The sequence below is a fragment of the Bombina bombina genome, chromosome 7 (assembly GCF_027579735.1).
Source record: "Bombina bombina isolate aBomBom1 chromosome 7, aBomBom1.pri, whole genome shotgun sequence".
Classification (NCBI taxonomy): domain Eukaryota; kingdom Metazoa; phylum Chordata; class Amphibia; order Anura; family Bombinatoridae; genus Bombina; species Bombina bombina.
In genome coordinates this window covers 273,148,625-273,171,883 of record NC_069505.1, presented here as the reverse complement: position 1 = coordinate 273,171,883, position 23,259 = coordinate 273,148,625, and the positions used below count along the sequence as shown (strand labels likewise).

Sequence of the window (23,259 nt, the reverse complement as noted above, 5' to 3'; positions counted from 1 at the left end):
GGGATATTATCCTCCTGCTAACAGAGCTGTATATATAGCTCCTCCCTTCTCTCCACCCCCAGTCAATCGACTGAAGGTATAGGAAGAGAAAAGAATAGCTAAAAGGTGCAGAGGTGACTGAAGTTTTGAAAATAAAAATATAATCAGTCTAAAATGACAGGGAGGGCCGTGGACTCGTCGTATCGTAGAAGAAATCAATTTATCAGGTAAGCATAAATTTCCTTTTCTTCTACTAGATACGACGAGTCTACGGATTCATCCTTACTTGTGGGATACAATACCAAAGCAACAGGACATGGATGAACGGGACAGACAAGACAGATACCTAAACGGAAGGCACCACTGCTTGAAGAACTTTTCTCCCAAAAATAGCCTCAGAAGAAGCAAAAGTATCAAATTTGGAAAATTTGGAAAAGGTATGAAGGGAGGACCAAGTCGCAGCCTTACAAATCTGTTCAACAGAACCACCGCTCTAGTAGAATGAGCCGTAATTTTTTCAGGAGGCTGCTGTCAAGCGGATGATGCTTTTCAGCCAAAAAGAAAGAGAGGTAGCCGTAGCTTTTTGACCCCTACGCTTTCCAGAATAAACAATGAATAGAGAAGATGTTTCATGGAAATCCTTGGTCGCTTGTAAGTAAAACTTCAAGGCACGAACCACGTCCAAGTTATGTAACAGACGTTCCTTCTTAGACGAAGGATTAGGACACAAGGAAGCAACAACAATTTCCTGATTAATATTCTTATTTGAAACAACCTTAGGAAGGAATCCAGGTTTAGTACGCAAAACCACCTTATCAGAATGGAATATAAGATAAGGCGAATCACATTATAACGCAGAAAGCTCAGAAACCCTCCGAGCAGAAGAGATAGCAACTAAGAACAAAACTTTCCAAGATAAAAGCTTAATATCCATGGAATGCATGGGTTCAAACGGAACCCCTTGAAGAACATTGAGAACTAAATTCAAGCTCCATGGCGGAGCAATAGGTTTAAACACAGGCTTGATTCTGATTAAAGCCTGACAAAAAGACTGAACGTCTGGGACATCCGCCAGACGCTTGTGTAGTAAAATTGACAAAGCAGAAATTTGTCCCTTTAAGGAACTAGCTGATAATCACTTCTCCAATCTCTCTTGGAGAAAGGAAAAAATCCTAGGAATCCTAACCCGACTACATGAGTAGCCCTTGCACTTTCGAGCCTGAATCAAAGTATCAATGACCGACTCAGAGAATCCCCGCTTGGATAAAATCAAGCGTTCAATCTCCAGGCAGTCAGCTGCAGAGAATTTAGATTTATATGTTGGAACGGACCTTGGATGAGAAGGTCCTGTCTCAATGGCAGTTTCCACGGTGGCAGAGATGACATGTCCACTAGATCTGCATACCAAGTCCTGCGTGGCCACGCAGGTGCTAAGATGGGACTGAAGTGCTCGGCAAGTATTTAGAATCTTTAACTTTCTGACCTCCGTCAGAAATATTTTCATGTCTATCAGAGTTCCCAGGAATGGAACTCTTGTTAGTGGAACTAGTGAACTCTTTTCTATATTCACTTTCCAACCGTGAGTTCTTAGAAAAGACAACACAATGTCCGTGTGAGATTTGGTTAGATGGTAAGTTGACGCCTGAATCAAAATATCGTCCAGATAGGGCACCACTGCTATTCCCCGCGGCCTTAGAACCGCCAGAAGGGACCCTAGCACCTTTGTGAAAATTCTGGGAGCTGTGGCCAACCCGAAAGGAAGGGCCACAAACTGATAGTGTTTGTCCAGAAAGGCGAACCTGAGAAACTTATGATGATCCTTGTTGAAGAAAATAAAAACTATCATTTTTACACCTCTTTCACTTTACCTCTTCCTATTACTAGTATAGGCAAAGAGAATGACAGGGGGTGGAGAGAAGGGAGGAGCTATATATACAGCTCTGCTATGGTGCTCTTTGCCACTTCCTGTTAGCAGGAGGATAATATCCCACAAGTAAGGATGAATCCGTGGACTCGTCGTATCTAGTAGAAGAAAGATAGATAATCCCTTTATTACCCAATTCCCCAGTTATGCATAACCAGCATGGTTATATTAATATACTTATTACCTCTGTGATGACCTTGTATCTAAGCCTTTGCAGACAGCATTTTAGTCAATCAGTGCTGACTCCTAGGTAACTCCATGTGTGTGAGCACAGTGTTATCTACATGAACTTATGTCCTCTAGCTGTGAAAAGCTGTCAAAATGCTGAGATAAGGGGTGGCCTTCAAGGGCTTAGAAATTAGCATATGAGCCTACCTAGGTTTAGCTTTCAACAAAGAAAACCAAGCGAATAAAGCAAATTTGATGATAAAAGTAAATTGGAAAGCTGTTTGAAATTGCTGCCCTATCTGAATCATGAAAGTTTATTTTTGACTAGACAGTCACTTTACCTATGCAAAAAAACAAAACATATATATATATATATATATAATACATTATTTTTTAAAGTAGACAACCCAAGGCATAGATCTAGGCCATTTTGGCATATTTGATGCCACTATTTGGCCACCAAATATGTTAACTTTTTCGCAAACTTTGGGTTTCTCACTGCAATTATTTAAACACAACTACAGCAGCCAAATGGTTGTAAAAGCTTCTCTGTGATCCTCTGTTTAGAAACAGCAGACATGCATGGCTTTTGTTATTGTTTTTTTGACAATTAGGAGACAGCTGCGCACCACACTTGAAATTCTTGGCAGTGAAGGGGTTATTCTGTTAGCTTGCAAGGTTCATTTTGGCTGTAGTCTAGAGATTACCCTCCCACCCTCTGATCCCTCCCAAACAGCTCACTTCCCTCCTCTCCCATTCCTGGTCACCACCATCTTAGGTATTGGCAGACAGCTTGCCAGAATGCAGTTCAGGGATTTTTAAAAGTAAAACATAATTATTTATTTATTTCTGCAGTGTAAGGAGCCCCCTTGCCCTCCCACCTCCATTATGGAATTTTAGTTCTAGATATAGTGAAGAACACAAAAGGAAGTCAGTTATAACAACATGAAGTGCACTCAATAAGGACCTATTTAAAGGGCACACCACCTGACTGGTTTTACTGACCACCCTGCAAACATTAAATCGGAAATTTATATATAAAATAAGCAACAAACAAAAAAATAATGTTTGCAATGTTTGTTGCACAAATTATGATGACATCAATTTATATTAATTGATGCAACAGAAAATGTTATAATATTACAAAGTATTAAACTGCATTCACCTGGCTTCCTCATAATGCCACTGACAACATTTGCCGTGGAGAATACTGGACATGGATTAGTACAGAATCTATAAACACCTATTACCCAAAACTAGTTGGTAACTCTAGGGGGCACAAAAAAACATAATTTATGCTTACCTGATAAATTCCTTTCTTCTGTTGTGTGATCAGTCCACGGGTCATCATTACTTCTGGGATATAACTCCTCCCCAACAGGAAATGCAAGAGGATTCACCCAGCAGAGCTGCATATAGCTCCTCCCCTCTACGTCAGTCCCAGTCATTCGACCAAGAATCAACGAGAAAGGAGTAACCAAGGGTGAAGTGGTGACTGGAGTATAATTTAAAAGATATTTACCTGCCTTAAAACAGGGCGGGCCGTGGACTGATCACACAACAGAAGAAAGGAATTTATCAGGTAAGCATAAATTATGTTTTCTTCTGTTATGTGTGATCAGTCCACGGGTCATCATTACTTCTGGGATACCAATACCAAAGCAAAAGTACACGGATGACGGGAGGGATAGGCAGGCTCATTATACAGAAGGAACCACTGCCTGAAGAACCTTTCTCCCAAAAATAGCCTCCGAAGAAGCAAAAGTGTCAAATTTGTAAAATTTGGAAAAAGTATGAAGCGAAGACCAAGTTGCAGCCTTGCAAATCTGTTCAACAGAGGCCTCATTCTTAAAGGCCCAAGTGGAAGCCACAGCTCTAGTGGAGTGAGCTGTAATTCTTTCAGGAGGCTGCTGTCCAGCAGTCTCATAGGCTAAACGTATTATGCTACGAAGCCAAAAAGAGAGAGAGGTAGCAGAAGCTTTTTGACCTCTCCTCTGTCCAGAATAAACGGCAAACAGGGAAGAAGTTTGGCGAAAATCTTTAGTTGCCTGCAAGTAGAACTTGAGGGCACGAACTACATCCAGATTGTGTAGAAGACGTTCCTTCTTTGAAGAAGGATTTGGACACAAGGATGGAACAACAATCTCTTGATTGATATTCCTGTTAGTGACTACCTTAGGTAAGAACCCAGGTTTAGTACGCAGAACTACCTTGTCTGAGTGAAAAATCAGATAAGGAGAATCACAATGTAAGGCTGATAACTCAGAGACTCTTCGAGCCGAGGAAATAGCCATTAAAAACAGAACTTTCCAAGATAACAATTTTATATCAATGGAATGAAGGGGTTCAAACGGAACACCCTGTAAAACGTTAAGAACTAAGTTTAAACTCCATGGCGGAGCAACAGCTTTAAACACAGGCTTGATCCTAGCTAAAGCCTGACAAAAGGCCTGGACGTCTGGATTTTCTGACAGACGCCTGTGTAACAAGATGGACAGAGCTGAAATCTGTCCCTTTAATGAACTAGCTGATAAACCCTTTTCTAAACCTTCTTGTAGAAAGGACAATATCCTAGCGATCCTAACCTTACTCCAGGAGTAACCTTTGGATTCGCACCAGTATAGGTATTTACGCCATATTTTATGGTAAATCCTTCTGGTAACAGGCTTCCTAGCCTGTATCAGGGTATCAATAACCGACTCAGAAAAACCACGTTTTGATAAAATCAAGCGTTCAATTTCCAAGCAGTCAGCTTCAGAGAAGTTAGATTTTGATGTTTGAATGGACCCTGTATCAGAAGGTCCTGTCTTAGAGGTAGAGACCAAGGCGGACAGGATGACATGTCCACTAGATCTGCAAACCAAGTCCTGCGTGGCCATGCAGGCGCTATTAGAATCACTGATGCTCTCTCCTGTTTGATTTTGGCAATCAATCGAGGAAGCAGCGGGAAGGGTGGAAACACATAAGCCATCCCGAAGTTCCAAGGTGCTGTCAAAGCATCTATCAGAACCGCTCCCGGATCCCTGGATCTGGACCCGTAGTGAGGAAGTTTGGCGTTCTGGCGAGACGCCATGAGATCTATCTCTGGTTTGCCCCAACGTCGAAGTATTTGGGCAAAGACCTCCGGATGAAGTTCCCACTCCCCCGGATGAAAAGTCTGGCGACTCAAGAAATCCGCCTCCCAGTTCTCCACTCCCGGGATGTGGATTGCTGACAGGTGGCAAGAGTGAGACTCTGCCCAGCGAATTATCTTTGATACTTCCATCATTGCTAGGGAGCTTCTTGTCCCTCCCTGATGGTTGATGTAAGCTACAGTCGTGATGTTGTCCGACTGAAACCTGATGAACCCCCGAGTTGTTAATTGGGGCCAAGCCAGAAGGGCATTGAGAACTGCTCTCAATTCCAGAATGTTTATTGGAAGGAGACTCTCCTCCTGATTCCATAGTCCCTGAGCCTTCAGAGAATTCCAGACAGCGCCCCAACCTAGTAGGCTGGCGTCTGTTGTTACAATTGTCCAGTCTGGCCTGCTGAATGGCATCCCCCTGGACAGGTGTGGCCGATAAAGCCACCATAGAAGAGAATTTCTGGTCTCTTGATTCAGATTCAGAGTAGGGGACAAATCTGAGTAATCCCCATTCCACTGACTTAGCATGCACAATTGCAGCGGTCTGAGGTGTAGGCGTGCAAAAGGTACTATGTCCATTGCCGCTACCATTAAGCCGATCACCTCCATGCATTGAGCTACTGACGGGTGTTGAATGGAATGAAGGACACGGCATGCATTTTGAAGCTTTGTTAACCTGTCTTCTGTCAGGTAAATCTTCATTTCTACAGAATCTATAAGAGTCCCCAAGAATGGAACTCTTGTGAGAGGAAAAAGAGAACTCTTCTTTTCGTTCACTTTCCATCCATGCGACCTTAGAAATGCCAGAACTAACTCTGTATGAGACTTGGCAGTTTGAAAGCTTGAAGCTTGTATTAGAATGTCGTCTAGGTACGGAGCTACCGAAATCCCTCGCGGTCTTAGTACCGCCAGAAGGGCACCCAGAACCTTTGTGAAGATTCTTGGAGCCGTAGCCAATCCGAATGGAAGAGCTACAAACTGGTAGTGCCTGTCTAAGAAGGCAAACCTTAGATACCGGTGATGATCTTTGTGAATCGGTATGTGAAGGTAAGCATCTTTTAAATCCACTGTGGTCATGTACTGACCCTTTTGGATCATGGGTAAGATTGTCCGAATAGTTTCCATTTTGAACGATGGAACTCTTAGGAATTTGTTTAGAATCTTTAAATCTAAGATTGGCCTGAAAGTTCCCTCTTTTTTGGGAACCACAAACAGGTTTGAGTAGAACCCTTGTCCTTGTTCCGACCGCGGAACCGGATGGATCACTCCCATTAATAACAGATCTTGTACACAGCGTAGAAACGCTTCTTTCTTTATCTGGTTTGTTGACAACCTTGACAGATGAAATCTCCCTCTTGGGGGAGATAATTTGAAGTCTAGAAGGTATCCCTGAGATATGATCTCTAGCGCCCAGGAATCCTGAACATCTCTTGCCCAGGCCTGGGCGAAGAGAGAAAGTCTGCCCCCCACTAGATCCGGTCCCGGATCGGGGGCTCTCGGTTCATGCTGTCTTTGGGGCAGCAGCAGGTTTCCTGGCCTGCTTGCTCTTGTTCCAGGACTGGTTAGGCTTCCAGCCTTGCCTGTAACGAGCAACAGCTCCCTCCTGTTTTGGTGCAGTGGAGGTTGATGCTGCTCCTGTTTTGAAATTCCGAAAGGGACGAAAATTAGACTGTCTAGCCTTAGCTTTGGCTTTGTCTTGAGGTAGGGCGTGGCCCTTACCTCCTGTAATGTCAGCGATAATTTCTTTCAAACCGGGCCCAAATAAAGACTGCCCCTTGAAAGGTATATTAAGTAATTTGGACTTAGAAGTAACATCAGCTGACCAGGATTTTAGCCACAGCGCCCTACGTGCCTGTATGGCGAATCCTGAGTTCTTAGCCGTAAGTTTGGTTAAATGTACTACGGCCTCCGAAATGAATGAATTAGCTAGTTTAAGGACTCTAAGCCTGTCCGTAATGTCGTCTAGCGTAGATGAACTAAGGTTCTCTTCCAGAGACTCAATCCAAAATGCTGCCGCAGCCGTAATCGGCGCGATACATGCAAGGGGTTGCAATATAAAACCTTGTTGAACAAACATTTTCTTAAGGTAACCCTCTAATTTTTTATCCATTGGATCTGAAAAAGCACAGCTATCCTCCACCGGGATAGTGGTACGCTTAGCTAAAGTAGAAACTGCTCCCTCCACCTTAGGGACCGTTTGCCATAAGTCCCGAGTGGTGGCGTCTATTGGAAACATCTTTCTAAATATTGGAGGGGGTGAGAACGGCACACCGGGTCTATCCCACTCCTTAGTAACAATTTCAGTTAGTCTCTTAGGTATAGGAAAAACGTCAGTACTCGCCGGTACCGCAAAGTATTTATCCAACCTACACAGTTTCTCTGGTATTGCAACGGTGTTACAATCATTGAGAGCTGCTAAGACCTCCCCTAGTAATACACGGAGGTTCTCCAATTTAAATTTAAAATTTGAAATATCTGAATCCAATCTGTTTGGATCAGAACCGTCACCCACAGAATGAAGCTCTCCGTCCTCATGCTCTGCAAGCTGTGACGCAGTATCAGACATGGCCCTAGTATTGTCAGCGCACTCTGTTCTTACCCCAGAGTGATCACGCTTGCCTCTTAGTTCTGGTAATTTAGACAAAACTTCAGTCATAACAGTAGCCATATCTTGTAATGTTATCTGTAATGGCCGCCCAGATGTACTAGGCGCCATAATATCACGCACCTCCCGGGCGGGAGATGCAGGTACTGCCGCGTGAGGCGAGTTAGTCGGCATAACTCTCCCCTCGCTGTTTGGTGAAATTTGTTCAAATTGTACAGATTGACTTTTATTTAAAGTAGCATCAATACAGTTAGTACATAAATTTCTATTGGGCTCCACCTTGGCATTGGAACAAATGACACAGATATCTTCCTCTGAGTCAGACATGTTTAACACACTAGCAATAAACTTGCAACTTGGTTATAATCTTTTTTAGCAAAAACGTACTGTGCCTCAAAGAGGTACTAAACGATTAAATGACAGTTGAAATAATGAACTGAAAAACAGTTATAGCATCAAACTTTAAAACAACTTTTAGCAAAGGTTTGTTCCCATTAGTAAAATAACAATAATTAAATTTGACATAAAAATTACAGAGCAACGTTTTTATTCACAGTCAATATAAAATTCTCACAGCTCTGCTGAGAGAATCTACCTCCCTCCAAAGAAGTTTGAAGACCCCTGAGATCTGTCAGAGATGAACCGGATCATGCAGGAAATATAAGAGTAACTGACTGGAATTTTTTGATGCGTAGCAAAGAGCGCCAAAAACGGCCCCTCCCCCTCACACACAGCAGTGAAGAGAAACGAAACTGTCACAATTAAAACCAAACAACTGCCAAGTGGAAAATAATGCCCAAATATTTATTCACTCAGTACCTCAGAAATGTAAACGATTCTACATTCCAGCAAAAACGTTTAACATGATAAATACTTATTAAAAGGATTAGTGACTTTTAACAGAGTAGTTCCGGTGAAATACCATCCCCAGAATACTGAAGTGTATACATACATGTCATTATAACGGTATGGCAGGATTTTCTCATCAATTCCATTCAGAAAATAAAAACTGCTACATACCTCAATGCAGATTCATCTGCCCGCTGTCCCCTGATCTGAAGCTTTTACCTCCCTCAGATGGCCGAGAACAGCAATATGATCTTAACTACTCCGGTTAAAATCATAGTAAAAAACTCTGGTAGATTCTTCCTCAAACTCTGCCAGAGAAGTAATAACACGCTCCGGTGCTATTGTAAAATAACAAACTTTTGATTGAAGTCATAAAAACTAAGTATAATCACCATAGTCCTCTCACACATCCTATCTAGTCGTTGGGTGCAAGAGAATGACTGGGACTGACGTAGAGGGGAGGAGCTATATGCAGCTCTGCTGGGTGAATCCTCTTGCATTTCCTGTTGGGGAGGAGTTATATCCCAGAAGTAATGATGACCCGTGGACTGATCACACATAACAGAAGAAATAATAATGAATGTATGGACAAAACGATAAAATATATAAGGGCAAGTCAATAAATTATAAACACAATAAAAAATATACACAATACCCAAAGTTCAATGTGTGTATACACAAAAGATGGTACAAATAATAATAGTAATAATAATAATAATCATAATAATGAAAATAATAAAAATAATAATAATAATAGTAATGATAAAAATACAAACAAATACAAAAATAGCAAAGTCCTATAAGTTCTTATCTGTATAGGACACAGTCCTAAGGGGTATCCCAAAGATGCACGGTCCCTTTAAAATGGGGTGATCTTCCTTGAGAATGCAAAGGATGTAGAGATCACACCTGGATTCTGGAGTCAGCTCTTTGTCCAAATGTATGATCTGGAAACAAACTTTCTCTGTGAAAAGGAATCACAAAACAAAAGGCGCCTTCTCGTGTGATACAGTTGGAGCAAGATGGAATAATATGTAAGCCAAATCAATACTCACAAATATGGCAGCAGTCAATTGTACTAGTAGAGGCAGGCAGGGAACTCTCAGTATCCCAGCTCACTGCAACAACAGGGTAGCTGGTCTCTCCAATGTCCTGAATGGACCAAATAAGCTCAGACCACAATTTAATTGTATATTTAAAAAAAAAAAGTGTCAAACATAAGACACTAAAAAGTAGAACAATAAGCAACGCGTTTCTCAGACCTCTGTCTGTTTCCTCATAAACTGAGAGTACTGGCTTAAATATAACAGATAACCAATCCCTATCTTCTATACAATGGCACGCCTATTCAGGTGTGTATACACATAATTGATCAAATTAAAAACACAGGTGCTAGAGAACTATTGGTAAAGGTACCTCTAATATTCTATATTGGTAAAACCATTATTGAAAATACATTTAACAACACACTTACTACAGACAAAATTAAAAAAAAAATTTTTTATATACAAATTCATGAAAAAATAAAATATAACCCTAATATATCTCATTGTGAATATCATGTTAGCATTATTTTTTTTATTTTGTCTGGGGCTAACACTGTACCCAGCTCTGTAATACTAACACTAAGCCCTGGGGACTAACACTGTACCCAGCTCTGTAATACTAACACTAAGCCCTGGGGACTAACACTGTACCCAGCTCTGTAATACTAACACTAAACCCTGGGGTCTAACACTGTACCCAGCTCTGTAATACTAACACTAAGCCCTGGGGACTAACACTGTACCCAGCTCTGTAATACTAACACTAAGCCCTGGGGTCTAACACTGTACCCAGCTCTGTAATACTAACACTAAGCCCTGGGGTCTAACACTGTACCCAGCTCTGTAATACTAACACTAAGCCCTGGGGACTAACACTGTACCCAGCTCTGTAATACTAACACTAAACCCTGGGGACTAACACTGTACCCAGCTCTGTAATACTAACATTAAGCCCTGGGGTCTAACACTGTGCCCAGCTCTGTAATACTAACACTAAGCCCTGGGACTAACACTGTACCCAGCTCTGTAATACTAACACTAAGCCCTGGGGTCTAACACTGTGCCCAGCTCTGTAATACTAACACTAAGCCCTGGGGTCTAACACTGCGCACAGCTCTGTAATACTAACACTAAGCCCTGGGGTCTAACACTGTACCCAACTCTGTAATACTAACACTAAGCCCTGGGGTCTAACACTGTACCCAGCTCTGTAATACTAACACTAAGCCCTGGGGACTAACACTGTACCCAGCTCTGTAATACTAACACTAAGCCCTAGGGCTAACACTGTGCCCAGCTCTGTAATACTAACACTAAGCCCTGGGGTCTAACACTGTACCCAGCTCTGTAATACAAACACTAAGCCCTGGGGTATAACACTGTGCCCAGCTCTGTAATACTAACACTAAGCTCTGGGGTCTAACACTGTACCCAGCTCTGTAATACTAACACTAAGCCCTGGGACTAACACTGTGCCCAGCTCTGTAATACTAACACTAAGCCCTGGGGTCTAACACTGTGCCCAGCTCTGTAATACTAACACTAAGCCCTGGGGTCTAACACTGTACCCAGCTCTGTAATACAAACACTAAGCCCTGGGGTCTAACACTGTGCCCAGCTCTGTAATACTAACACTAAGCCCTGGGGTCTAACACTGTGCTCAGCTCTGTAATACTAACACTAAGCCCTGGGGTCTAACACTGTGCTCAGCTCTGTAATACTAACACTAAGCCCTGGGACTAACACTGTGCTCAGCTCTGTAATACTAACACTAAGCCCTGGGACTAACACTGTGCCCAGCTCTGTAATACTAACACTAAGCCCTGGGGACTAACACTGTACCCAGCTCTGTAATACTAACACTAAGCCCTGGGGTCTAACACTGTACCCAGCTCTGTAATACTAACACTAAGCCCTGGGGTCTAACACTGTGCCCAGCTCTGTAATACTAACACTAAGCTCTGGGGACTAACACTGTGCCCAGCTCTGTAATACTAACACTAAGCCCTGGGATCTAACACTGTACCCAGCTCTGTAATACTAACACTAAGCCCTGGGGTTTAACACTGTGCCCAGCTCTGTAATACTAACACTAAGCCCTGGGGACTAACACTGTACCCAGCTCTGTAATACTAAAACTAAGCCCTGGGGACTAACACTGTACCCAGCTCTGTAATACTAACACTAAGCCCTGGGGACTAACACTGTACCCAGCTCTGTAATACTAACACTAAGCCCTGGGGTCTAACAGTGTGCTCAGCTCTGTAATACTAACACTAAGCCCTAGGGCTAACACTATACCCAGCTCTGTAATACTAACACTAAGCCCTGGGGTCTAACACTGTACCCAGCTCTGTAATACTAACACTAAGCCCTGGGGTCTAACACTGTACCCAGCTCTGTAATACTAACACTAAGCCCTGGGGACTAACACTGTACCCAGCTCTGTAATACTAACACTAAGCCCTGGGGTCTAACACTGTGCCCAGCTCTGTAATACTAAAACTAAGCCCAGGAGTCTAACACTGTGCCCAGCTCTGTAATACTAACACTAAGCCCTGGGGACTAACACTGTGCCCAGCTCTGTAATACTAACACTAAGCCCTGGGGACTAACACTGTACCCAGCTCTGTATTACTAACACTAAGCCCTGGGACTAACACTGTGCCCAGCTCTGTAATACTAACACTAAGCCCTGGGGTCTAACACTGTACCCAGCTCTGTAATACTAACACTAAGCCCTGGGGACTAACACTGTACCCAGCTCTGTAATACTAACACTAAGCCCTGGGGACTAACACTGTGCCCAGCTCTGTAATACTAACACTAAGCCCTGGGACTAACACTGTGCCCAGCTCTGTAATACTAACACTAAGCCCTGGGGACTAACACTGTGCCCAGCTCTGTAATACTAACACTAAGCCCTGGGGACTAACACTGTGCCCAGCTCTGTAATACTAACACTAAGCTCTGGGGAGTAACACTGTGCCCAGCTCTGTAATACTAACACTAAGCCCTAGGGCTAACACTGTGCCCAGCTCTGTAATACTAACACTAAGCCCTAGGGCTAACACTGTACCCAGCTCTGTAATACTAACACTAAGCTCTGGGGACTAACACTGTACCCAGCTCTGTAATACTAACACTAAGCCCTAGGGCTAACACTGTACCCAGCTCTGTAATACTAAAACTAAGCCCTGGGGTCTAACACTGTACCCAGCTCTGTAATACTAAAACTAAGTTCTGGGGACTAACACTGTACCCAGCTCTGTAATACTAACACTAAGCCCTGGGGACTAACACTGTACCCAGCTCTGTAATACTAAAACTAAGCCCTGGGGTCTAACACTGTGCCCAGCTCTGCAATACTAAAAGTAAGCCCTCCCCCATATCAGTTCCTTTTCTTTGCAAATACTATTTATTAATGAGCTCCTAACCTAAAAACTGTGAACCTTATAAAATACTTATATATATATATATATATATATATATATATATATATAATCATAAGTAAATTGACTCCCCTCCATTTCCTTCAGTGCCAAATAAAACCATAAAGCTGACACTTGTAATATGAGATGCAGGGAGGCAAGAAGCCCAAAGCAATTCCCCTTCCTCCTAACTAGTGTTGTGATCATTATTTTGTTCAAGGTGACTGTCACATACATCATTTAGAGATGGATAAAGCGGCCGCAAGCCCATTAGGAGGGTCCGAGTGCAGGATGTAGGGCATTTTACAACTGGGGACACAAGAAAATGAAGTAGCAGTGATGACTTTCAGAACCAATGTACAAGTTGTCTGCAGAGGTGGGAGATAACAAAAATGTATGCTTACCTGATACATTTCTTTCTTTCCAGGCATGGAGAGTCCACGAGTGGGATATTCAACATCTGGCCAGCAGGAGGAGCCAAAGAGTACCCCAGCAAAGCTGTTAAGTGTAACTTCCCTTACCCATAATCCCCAGTCATTCAGCGGAAGGAAAATGGAAAAAGAAGAAACATAAGGGTATAATGGTGCCTGAGGTTTACTGCTGAATTATATTAAACAGAGGGCAGGGTTGTGGACTCTCCATGCTAGGAAAGAAATACATTTATTAGGTAAGCATACATTTTGTTTTCTTAACTATGGCATGGAAAGTCCACTTCCTTACAATTAATAGTGGGAACCAATATCCAAGCTAGAGGACTCTGAATGAACAGGGAGGGAGAACAAGGCAGGAGGACCTAAACAGAAGACGCCACCGCTTGAAGAACCTTTCGCCCAAAAGAGGCCTCAGCCGAGGCAAACGTATCAAATTTGTAGAATTTGGAAAAAGTATGCCGAGAGGACCATGTAGCCGCCTTGCAAATCTGTTCCACATGAAGCTTCATTTAAGCCCAAGAAGAGGAGACACCCCTAGTGGAATGAGCTGTAATTCTCTCAGGAAGCTGCTGTCCAGTAGTCTCATAAGCAAAACGAATCAAACTTCTCAACCAGAGAGAAAAAGAGTAGTAGAAGTGGCGTTCTGACCTTTTCATTTTCCAGAGAAAACAACAAACAGGGCAGAAGATTGTCGAAAAATCTTTAGTAGCTTGTAAGTAAAATTTTAGAGCGCGCACAACATCAAAGTTATGCAAAAGACGTTCCTTATGAGAAGAAGGATTAGGACAAAAAGGAGGAACAACAATTTCCTGATAAATGTTACGATCCGACACCACCTTAGGGAAAAAAAACAATTTAGTACGAAGGACCGCCTTAACTGCATGAAAGATAAGTTACAGAGAATCAGACTGCAGAGCTGAAAGCTCAGAGACACTGTGAGCTGAAGAAATAGCAAGGAGAAACAAAACCTTCCAAGATAACATGGCTACACCTCACTTATCGTCTGGGGTTGCTGTGTTCCTTGTTCAGAGAGGAATTGCCTGGTATTTTGGCGCTGGACTGACCGTAATAGGTGGGATCAGACTGATATACTACAGGAAAGTTCTACTCTGTAAAAAGCATTACTGGGCTAAAAGAAGCTGTACCCAGGTGGTAAATCGTCATAGAACAGGCTGACAATGGTATTGAACCGGTTTTTCGTTCCTGTGAGTGTGCAACTCTCTGTGTGTATTTAGCCTTCCAAGATAACAGTTTTAAATCAACAACATGCATCGGCTCAAATGGAGCCTGCTGCAAAACTTTAAGAACCTAGATTATAGCTCCAAGGAGGAGCAACATGTTTAAACACAGGCCGGATTCTGACCAGGGCCTGTACAAAAGCTTGAACATATGGTAAATCTGCCAGACGTTTGTGCAAAAGGATAGATAATGCAGAAATCTGATCCTTCAGAGTACTGACTGACAAACCTTTCTCTAGGCCATCCTGAAGAAAAGATAATACGGGAATCCTCACCCAGCTCCAGGAGAAACCCTTAGATTTGCATCAATAAAGATATTTACGCCATACATTATGGTAAATCTTGCGAGTAACAGGCTTGCGAGCCTGAAGCACAGTATCAATGGCTGCTTCAGAAAAACCACTTCTAGACAGAACTAGGCGTTCAATCTCCAAGCAGCCAGCTTCAGAGAATCCAGGTTTGGATGGAGGAAAGGACCCTGATTTAGAAGGTCCTTCCTCAAAGGTAATCTCCAAGGAGTATCCCACTAGTAAGAGGATTTAGATAAGCTGAGCAGCCTCTCCAGCAGATATCCATACCTCTAAAGCACTCCCATCAGCAAAGTCTGATGTCGGCACCTCACAGACACGACACTCTGCCCCATATACAGGAGAAACAGGAAAGTCAAGTGACTGGCCGAAAATTAACTGCACCACAGCTTAAACCACAGCTTAAAAGTGCGCTTAAATGAAAGAAACGGCCAAATAAAGTAACTCTACCATATGCACAGTAAAATAAACACCCCTATAAATAAAGATAAACCAAATATTTTTAAAAATGACCCCTTTGCCAAGTGATTAAGGGAAATGTCAGCCAATTAAACACCCCCTTAAGTCTCTCACACAGCTTAAAAGTCTCATTCATAAAGTGCCTGCAAATTACTACTAAGTCCCAAAATATGTCACTTGAGGTATTTAACCTTAAAAGTCCTGTCCATCAGTACCTAGAAGGTAAAATCACTTACCTGTGGATCCAGCTGCAGGGCAGATGACAGCTACTAAGGTGTGACTGGTACTCCACTGCCTGTCAGGGACCTTGAGTAAAAGAAATATCAGAGTAACCAACCCTGGCTTTCTGCAAAGGAATAAAATGTTAGAAGTAAAGCAAAGACTACCTCGCTGCCTTCTAACTGCTAAAAGCCACCACTACTAAAGAGATTGACATGGACACAGCTAGACCCCAATCCTTGCTTGCAGGGATAAGTACCCATCAAAGGATTAAATATCTTCAGACATCGTCTTCGCACATCCTCCATTGATAGAGACAAAGAGAATGACTGGGGATTATGGTTAAGGGAAGTTACGCTTAACAGCTTTGCTGGGGTGCTCTTTGCCTCCTCCTGTTGGCCAGGAGTTGAATATCCCACTAGCAATTCAAATGACGTTGTGGACTCTCTATGCCATAGGAAAGAGATTCAGTCCAAAACTGTCTGACATCCAGAAAGCTGAACAGATTTGTAAAAGTAGCCAGGGAGGATAACAAGATGTGATAAACTCAACTAACCATCCTGGAAATATTTACAGATATTACACCATTTAAGGCTCATTAACAACAATGAACCCACTTCACCAAGTAACCTTTTCATATCTAGTGTTGAAGAACAAAAAATCTCCCGTAATAAATCTCCCGTATCATTACAAAGATGAATAGCCTCACAGCAGCAGAATCAAAGCACTAACAGTTCTATATGTGGCACATAACTTTGGTGTCTAAGAAGGAAATCAATTTGTCAGCCCTTTCATGTATAAACTGGTCCAAGTAGAGTGCAAACCCTTAAAATGCATGGGAAAATGTTCCTTCATTTTTATTTTGTATTTGAAATAGCTCTTTTAACTCATCGCCTGTTTTCAGGACAGGCTCATAATAATGGACTGAGCTTGCAATTAAATCAAACCTGCAAATTGTATCTATGAAAGGTATTAAAATGCTAATTACTGCTGGTGGGTGAATTAGCACAACATGCTATTTCAGACCCAAAATCTTTCTCTCCCTCTTAACCCCTCCCACAGAGGGATTAATTAATAAGTGTGACCATCTCCTGTTTACATAACTTTTCTACAGAGAAAAGGTTTGTTACTCATATTTTCAGCATAGGCGGTGATACATCAGGGAAAATTAGCTATTTCAAATAAAGGAGCTTGAAAAAAATAATACAATTCAGCAGGTAAAATGGACCACTAGGAATACATTTTAGTGTACAATGTCCCGTTAAATGTGTCAATAATATAAGTGCACATTTGTCCTTGCAGTAAGAGAGACCCAAACGTGTAAAAAACAAAAACAAACTATAGTACACTTTTGCAATAGCAAATAATAAGCCATTAACCCTTTAAGGACACAGCTTTCAGTTTGCTTAATTGTTTTATGACGGAAAAATTCTGTCATATGTCCTTAAGAGGTTAAAGAGGTATTGTGCTCACAAATTTCATATAATCCATATGAATAAGTAGCAATGATTGAAGTTAAAGTAATTTAAATATAAATTAAGGCAGTAGAATAAAATAATATCACTTGTGTTCTTTGCACCAATTCTCACTAGCGGATATGAACAAAAAGGTTTAAAACAATATACCTATCAACCGGGGTCAAATGACCATTAACAATAAATTCCATGGTTTAAATAAAGTTTGCCATTTTAAATCACTTTCCAAGTTACTTCTAACACTACATTTGCTTTGTTCCCTTTGCATCATTTGTTGAAGAAAATACCAAGGAAGGCTAAGTAGCATCAATGCACTGCTGGGATCTAGCTGGTGATTGGTGGCTAGACATATGTGCATCTTGTAATTGGCTCACCAGATGTGTTCAGCTAGCGCCCAGTAGTGCATTGCCGCTTCTGAGCCTACTCTTCAACAAATGACACAAAGATAACTAAGCTAAATTTGATTAAAAAAACAAACCTACATAGGAAAGTTATTTAAAACTGCAAGTTTCATTTAAACTGTGAATGTTTAATTTATATGTTACTGTCCATTTAACAGGAATTATTATCATCAGTAGTCAATCTGAATGTGATGCTGCCGTATTATATCCAGTTTAAGCAGCTTTTGTTTCAGGAAAATACAAAATGTCAGCAATTGTTGAGTATATATTAGAGCGTTTTTCTGTGGTTAATACAAAGGGACGTTTAAATATGTCTCAGCTTAAGGACACACATTTTATAAAACTATAACAACACAATATACTATCATAAAGCTACTTTTTCCCCCAACAAAGCAACACTGACATGATTCACAAATGCGTTAAAAGTTTATAGCAACATTGAAGATTAGGGACCAAAACAGCTATGTAGAGCATATGGAACAAATATGGCAACATTTCTAACCGTTCAGTATATGGAATAGGGCCTCTTACCTTTTCAGTTGAGTCCTCTCTTGATATATAAGAGGTGTTGGAAATTTCCAAGGCGGCAGCAGCCGCAGCATGAGCATCGGTAGTAGAGGAAGAACGTGGACGGCTTGGGTGCGCAAGGACGGCCATGATATCTTGTGCAGAACGGCGGCCAATCTGTGGGCTGCCACGTGTGTTGGCGGTAGACTTGTTTTTGCGGTTCTGTTGCAGACTGCTCCCCCTCTTCACCTTGGGTGGAGCTCTGATCTGCTGGAGAACACGGTTCAAGGCTGTAGGCTGAGCAGAACCATCTGTCTCAGTTTGGACTTGTTCGCATTCTGGATCAAGCTCTGAATGGGCTTGCTGTACATCGTGAGGTGAGACTGAAGATCGACGTCTCTGGTGGTGAAACAAATTTTTCAGCCCATGACCAATAACATTGATGTTTTCAAAGTGAGAGCCTTTAGATGCTTTCTGCTCTCCATCCACCAATCTTCTGCCCTCCGAACATCCAGGATCTGCATCATCGCAGAAGCTATCGATGCCAGAAGCCTCCATCAGAGGACATTAACCTCCCACGCAACAATGTAGCACAATGCTCAGCTCTTTGCTAAATCAGCCGGGTGCTTACAATTTATTTTTATCTTGAAACGAATAGTATAGAGCCATGACATAGGAGGACACAGGCCGAGTGATGTCATAGGAGCAGATTTGTCAACAGTTTTTATGAATAGGTCAAAATTTTACCTATTTTTTTAATGTTTTCCAAGGTTTTCACAAAGATCTGAGAAAGACAGAGGGAGATTTAGGGGCAACTTGTAAATTCTCCATAACTAACATTTAGGCCATTTCCCTATTTCCCACAAATTCACATATATACTCACTCAGACTGCAAACATCCTTGGCAAAAGAGTTCCCAAAATGTCCAGAAAAGCAGAAAATAGGCCTCTGAGTTCCTGTTATCGTTAGGATTCTGGAGGTAAATAAATTGTTTTAAATTGTAATTAGTATGTGATTCACATGTTCAAAATGATAATTTAATTTTAAGTAAACAGAATGGTAAATTGAACACATCAAGTTATAATATCTCTTCGCCAGCGATTCATAGAATATTAATATGTGAAAACACCACTAGAGTCATAAGTTTGCCACCACCAAAAATGCTGACATTTTAAAAAGCATTTTGTTTTCGCACTAATTTTTGCCTCTGTGTTTAACCTTTGTAAAGAGGTTTAACATGTACCCCAGAGAAGTTCACCAGCCTGCATGCAGGAAATATGCATTAGCATTTTCGAATAACCTTTATATACCAACCAGTGATATGTCAGCCTACGCTCATATGCCAACATTTGCCTAACCTACACAGTGCTGACAAGATAATATAGGCTGTGTTCATATGCCTATAATAAGAATAGTATAAATATACCCAACCCTGTCCTGCCAACTTATACTACCAGCATATACTCATACCTACCACTGACAAAACAGCCTTCATATGCCCAATGCTGGTCTGCCAGCATGAAATCTACTAACTACCCCTTTACGGACTCTCTTCACTTGCATAAACATAATTTATGTGCCAGCATTGCATGCCTAGTTTACACTCCTGTACCCAGCATGGCACGCCTAGCTTACACTCCTGTACCAAATACGGAAGGCCTAGCTTACACTCCTGTACCCAATACTGAAGGCCTAGCTTACACTCCTGTACCAAATACTGAAGGCCTAGCTTACACTCCTGTACCAAATACTGAAGGCCTAGCTTACACTCCTGTTTCCAATACTGAAGGCCTAGCTTACACTCCTGTATCCAATACTGAAGGCCTAGCTTACAATACTGTATCCAATACTGAAGGCCTAGCTTACACTCCTGTATCCAATACTGAAGGCCTAGCTTACACTCCTATACACAATATTGAAGGCCTAGCTTACACTCCTATACACAATACTGAAGGCCTAGCTTACACTCCTGTATCCAATACTGAAGGCCTAGCTTACACTCCTGTTCCCAATACTGAAGGCCTAGCTTACACTCCTGTACCCAATACTGAAGGCCTAGCTTACACTCCTGTACACAATACTGAAGGCCTAGCTTACACTCCTGTATCCAATACTGAAGGCCTAGCTTACACTCCTGTATCCAATACTGAAGGCCTAGCTTACACTCCTGTACCCAATACTGAAGGCCTAGCTTACACTCCTGTACCCAATACTGAAGGCCTAGCTTACACTCCTGTACACAATACTGAAGGTCTAGCTTACACTCCTGTATCCAATACTGAAGGCCTTGCTTACACTCCTATACACAATACTGAAGGCCTAGCTTACACTCCTATACACAATACTGAAGGCCTAGCTTACACTCCTATACCCAATACTGAAGGCCTAGCTTACACTCCTATACCCAATACTGAAGGCCTAGCTTACACTCCTGTACCCAATACTGAAGGCCTAGCTTACACTCCTGTATCCAATACTGAAGGTTTACACTCCTATACACAATACTGAAGGCCTAGCTTACACTCCTATACACAATACTGAAGGCCTAGCTTACACTCCTGTACCCAATACTGAACGCCTAGCTTACACTCCTGTACCCAATACTGAACGCCTAGCTTACACTCCTATACACAATACTGAACGCCTAGCTTACACTCCTGTATGCAATACTGAAGGTCTAGCTTACAATACTGTACCCAATACTGAAGGCCTAGCTTACACTCCTGTACCCAATACTGAAGGCCTAGCTTACACTCCTGTACCCAATACTGAAGGCCTAGCTTACACTCCTGTATCCAATACTGAAGGCCTAGCTTACACTCCTGTATCCAATACTGAAGGCCTAGCTTATACTCCTGTATCCAATACTGAAGGCCTAGCTTACACTCCTGTATCCAATACTGAAGGCCTAGCTTACACTCCTGTATCCAATACTGAAGGCCTAGCTTACACTCCTGTATCCAATACTGAAGGTCTAGCTTACAATACTGTACCCAATACTGAAGGCCTAGCTTACACTCCTGTACCCAATACTGAAGGCCTAGCTTACACTCCTGTATCCAATACTGAAGGCCTAGCTTACACTCCTGTATCCAATACTGAAGGCCTAGCTTACACTCCTGTATCCAATAATGAAGGCCTAGCTTACACTCCTGTACCCAATACTGAAGGCCTAGCTTACACTCCTGTACCCAATACTGAACGCCTAGCTTACACTCCTGTATCCAATACTGAAGGTCTAGCTTACACTCCTGTATCCAATACTGAAGGCCTAGCTTACACTCCTGTATCCAATACTGAACGCCTAGCTTACACTCCTGTATCCAATACTGAAGGCCTAGCTTACACTCATGTATCCAATACTGAAGGCCTAGCTTACACTCCTATACACAATACTGAAGGCCTAGCTTACACTCCTGTATCCAATACTGAAAGCCTAGCTTACACTCCTATACACAATACTGAAGGCCTTGCTTACACTCCTATACACAATACTGAAGGCCTTGCTTACACTCCTATACACAATACTGAAGGTCTAGCTTACAATACTGTACCCAATACTGAAGGCCTAGCTTACACTCCTGTACCCAATACTGAAGGCCTAGCTTACACTCCTGTACCCAATACTGAAGGCCTAGCTTACACTCCTGTATCCAATACTGAAGGCCTAGCTTACACTCCTGTATCCAATACTGAAGGCCTAGCTTATACTCCTGTATCCAATACTGAAGGCCTAGCTTATACTCCTGTATCCAATACTGAAGGCCTAGCTTACACTCCTGTATCCAATACTGAAGGCCTAGCTTACTCTCCTGTATCCAATACTGAAGGCCTAGCTTACACTCCTGTACCCAATACTGAAGGCCTAGCTTACACTCCTGTACCCAATACTGAAGGCCTAGCTTACACTCCTGTATCCAATACTGAAGGCCTAGCTTACACTCCTGTATCCAATAATGAAGGCCTAGCTTACACTCCTGTACCCAATACTGAAGGCCTAGCTTACACTCCTGTACCCAATACTGAAGGCCTAGCTTACACTCCTGTATCCAATACTGAAGGCCTAGCTTACACTCCTGTACCCAATACTGAAGGCCTAGCTTACAATACTGTACCCAATACTGAAGGCCTAGCTTACACTCCTATACACAATACTGAAGGTCTAGCTTACAATACTGTACCCAATACTGAAGGCCTAGCTTACACTCCTGAATCCAATACAAGGGGCATAGCTTACACTCCTGTACCCAATACTGAAGGCCTAGCTTACACTCCTGTACCCAATACTGAAGGCCTAGCTTACACTCCTGTATCCAATACTGAAGGCCTAGCTTACACTCCTGTATCCAATACTGAAGGCCTAGCTTACACTCCTGTATCCAATACTGAAGGCCTAGCTTACACTCCTGTACCCAATACTGAAGGCCTAGCTTACACTCCTGTACCCAATACTGAAGGCCTAGCTTACACTCCTGTATCCAATACTGAAGGCCTAGCTTACACTCCTGTACCCAATACTGAAGGCCTAGCTTACACTCCTGTACCCAATACTGAAGGCCTAGCTTACACTCCTGTATCCAATACTGAAGGCCTAGCCTACACTCCTCTATCCAATACTGAAGGCCTAGCTTACACTCCTGTATCCAATACTGAAGGCCTAGCTTACACTCCTGTACCCAATACTGAAGGCCTAGCTTACACTCCTGTACCCAATACTGAAGGCCTAGCTTACACTCCTGTACCCAATACTGAAGGCCTAGCTTACAATCCTGTACCTAATACTGAATGCCTAGCTTACACTTCTGTACCCAATACTGAAGGCCGAGCTTACACTCCTGTACCCAATAGTGAAGGCCTAGCTTACAATACTATACCCAATACTGAAGGCCTAGCTTACACTCCTGTATCCAATACTGAACACCTAGCTTACACTCCTGTACCCAATACTGAAGGCCTAGTTTACAATACTGTACCCAATACTGAAGGCCTAGCTTACACTCCTGTATCCAATACTGAAGACCTAGCTTACACTCCTGTATCCAATACTGAACGCCTAGCTTACACTCCTGTACCCAATACTGAACGCCTAGCTTAC

General features: G+C 42.3%; 1 protein-coding gene across 1 annotated transcript in view; it reads right to left on the bottom strand.

Annotated features, from left to right (window-relative positions):
- Window positions 1-23,259, bottom strand: part of TMCC1 (transmembrane and coiled-coil domain family 1) — a 392,643-nt gene that overhangs the window by 202,982 nt on the left and 166,402 nt on the right. The window contains exons 4-5 of the mRNA XM_053720760.1: window positions 19,049-19,137; window positions 18,189-18,948 (exon numbers count right to left, since the gene is read on the bottom strand). Coding sequence (XP_053576735.1) covers window positions 18,189-18,722 — 534 coding nt within the window. The 5' untranslated portion in view covers window positions 18,723-18,948; window positions 19,049-19,137. The remainder of the gene's footprint in view (window positions 1-18,188; window positions 18,949-19,048; window positions 19,138-23,259) is intronic.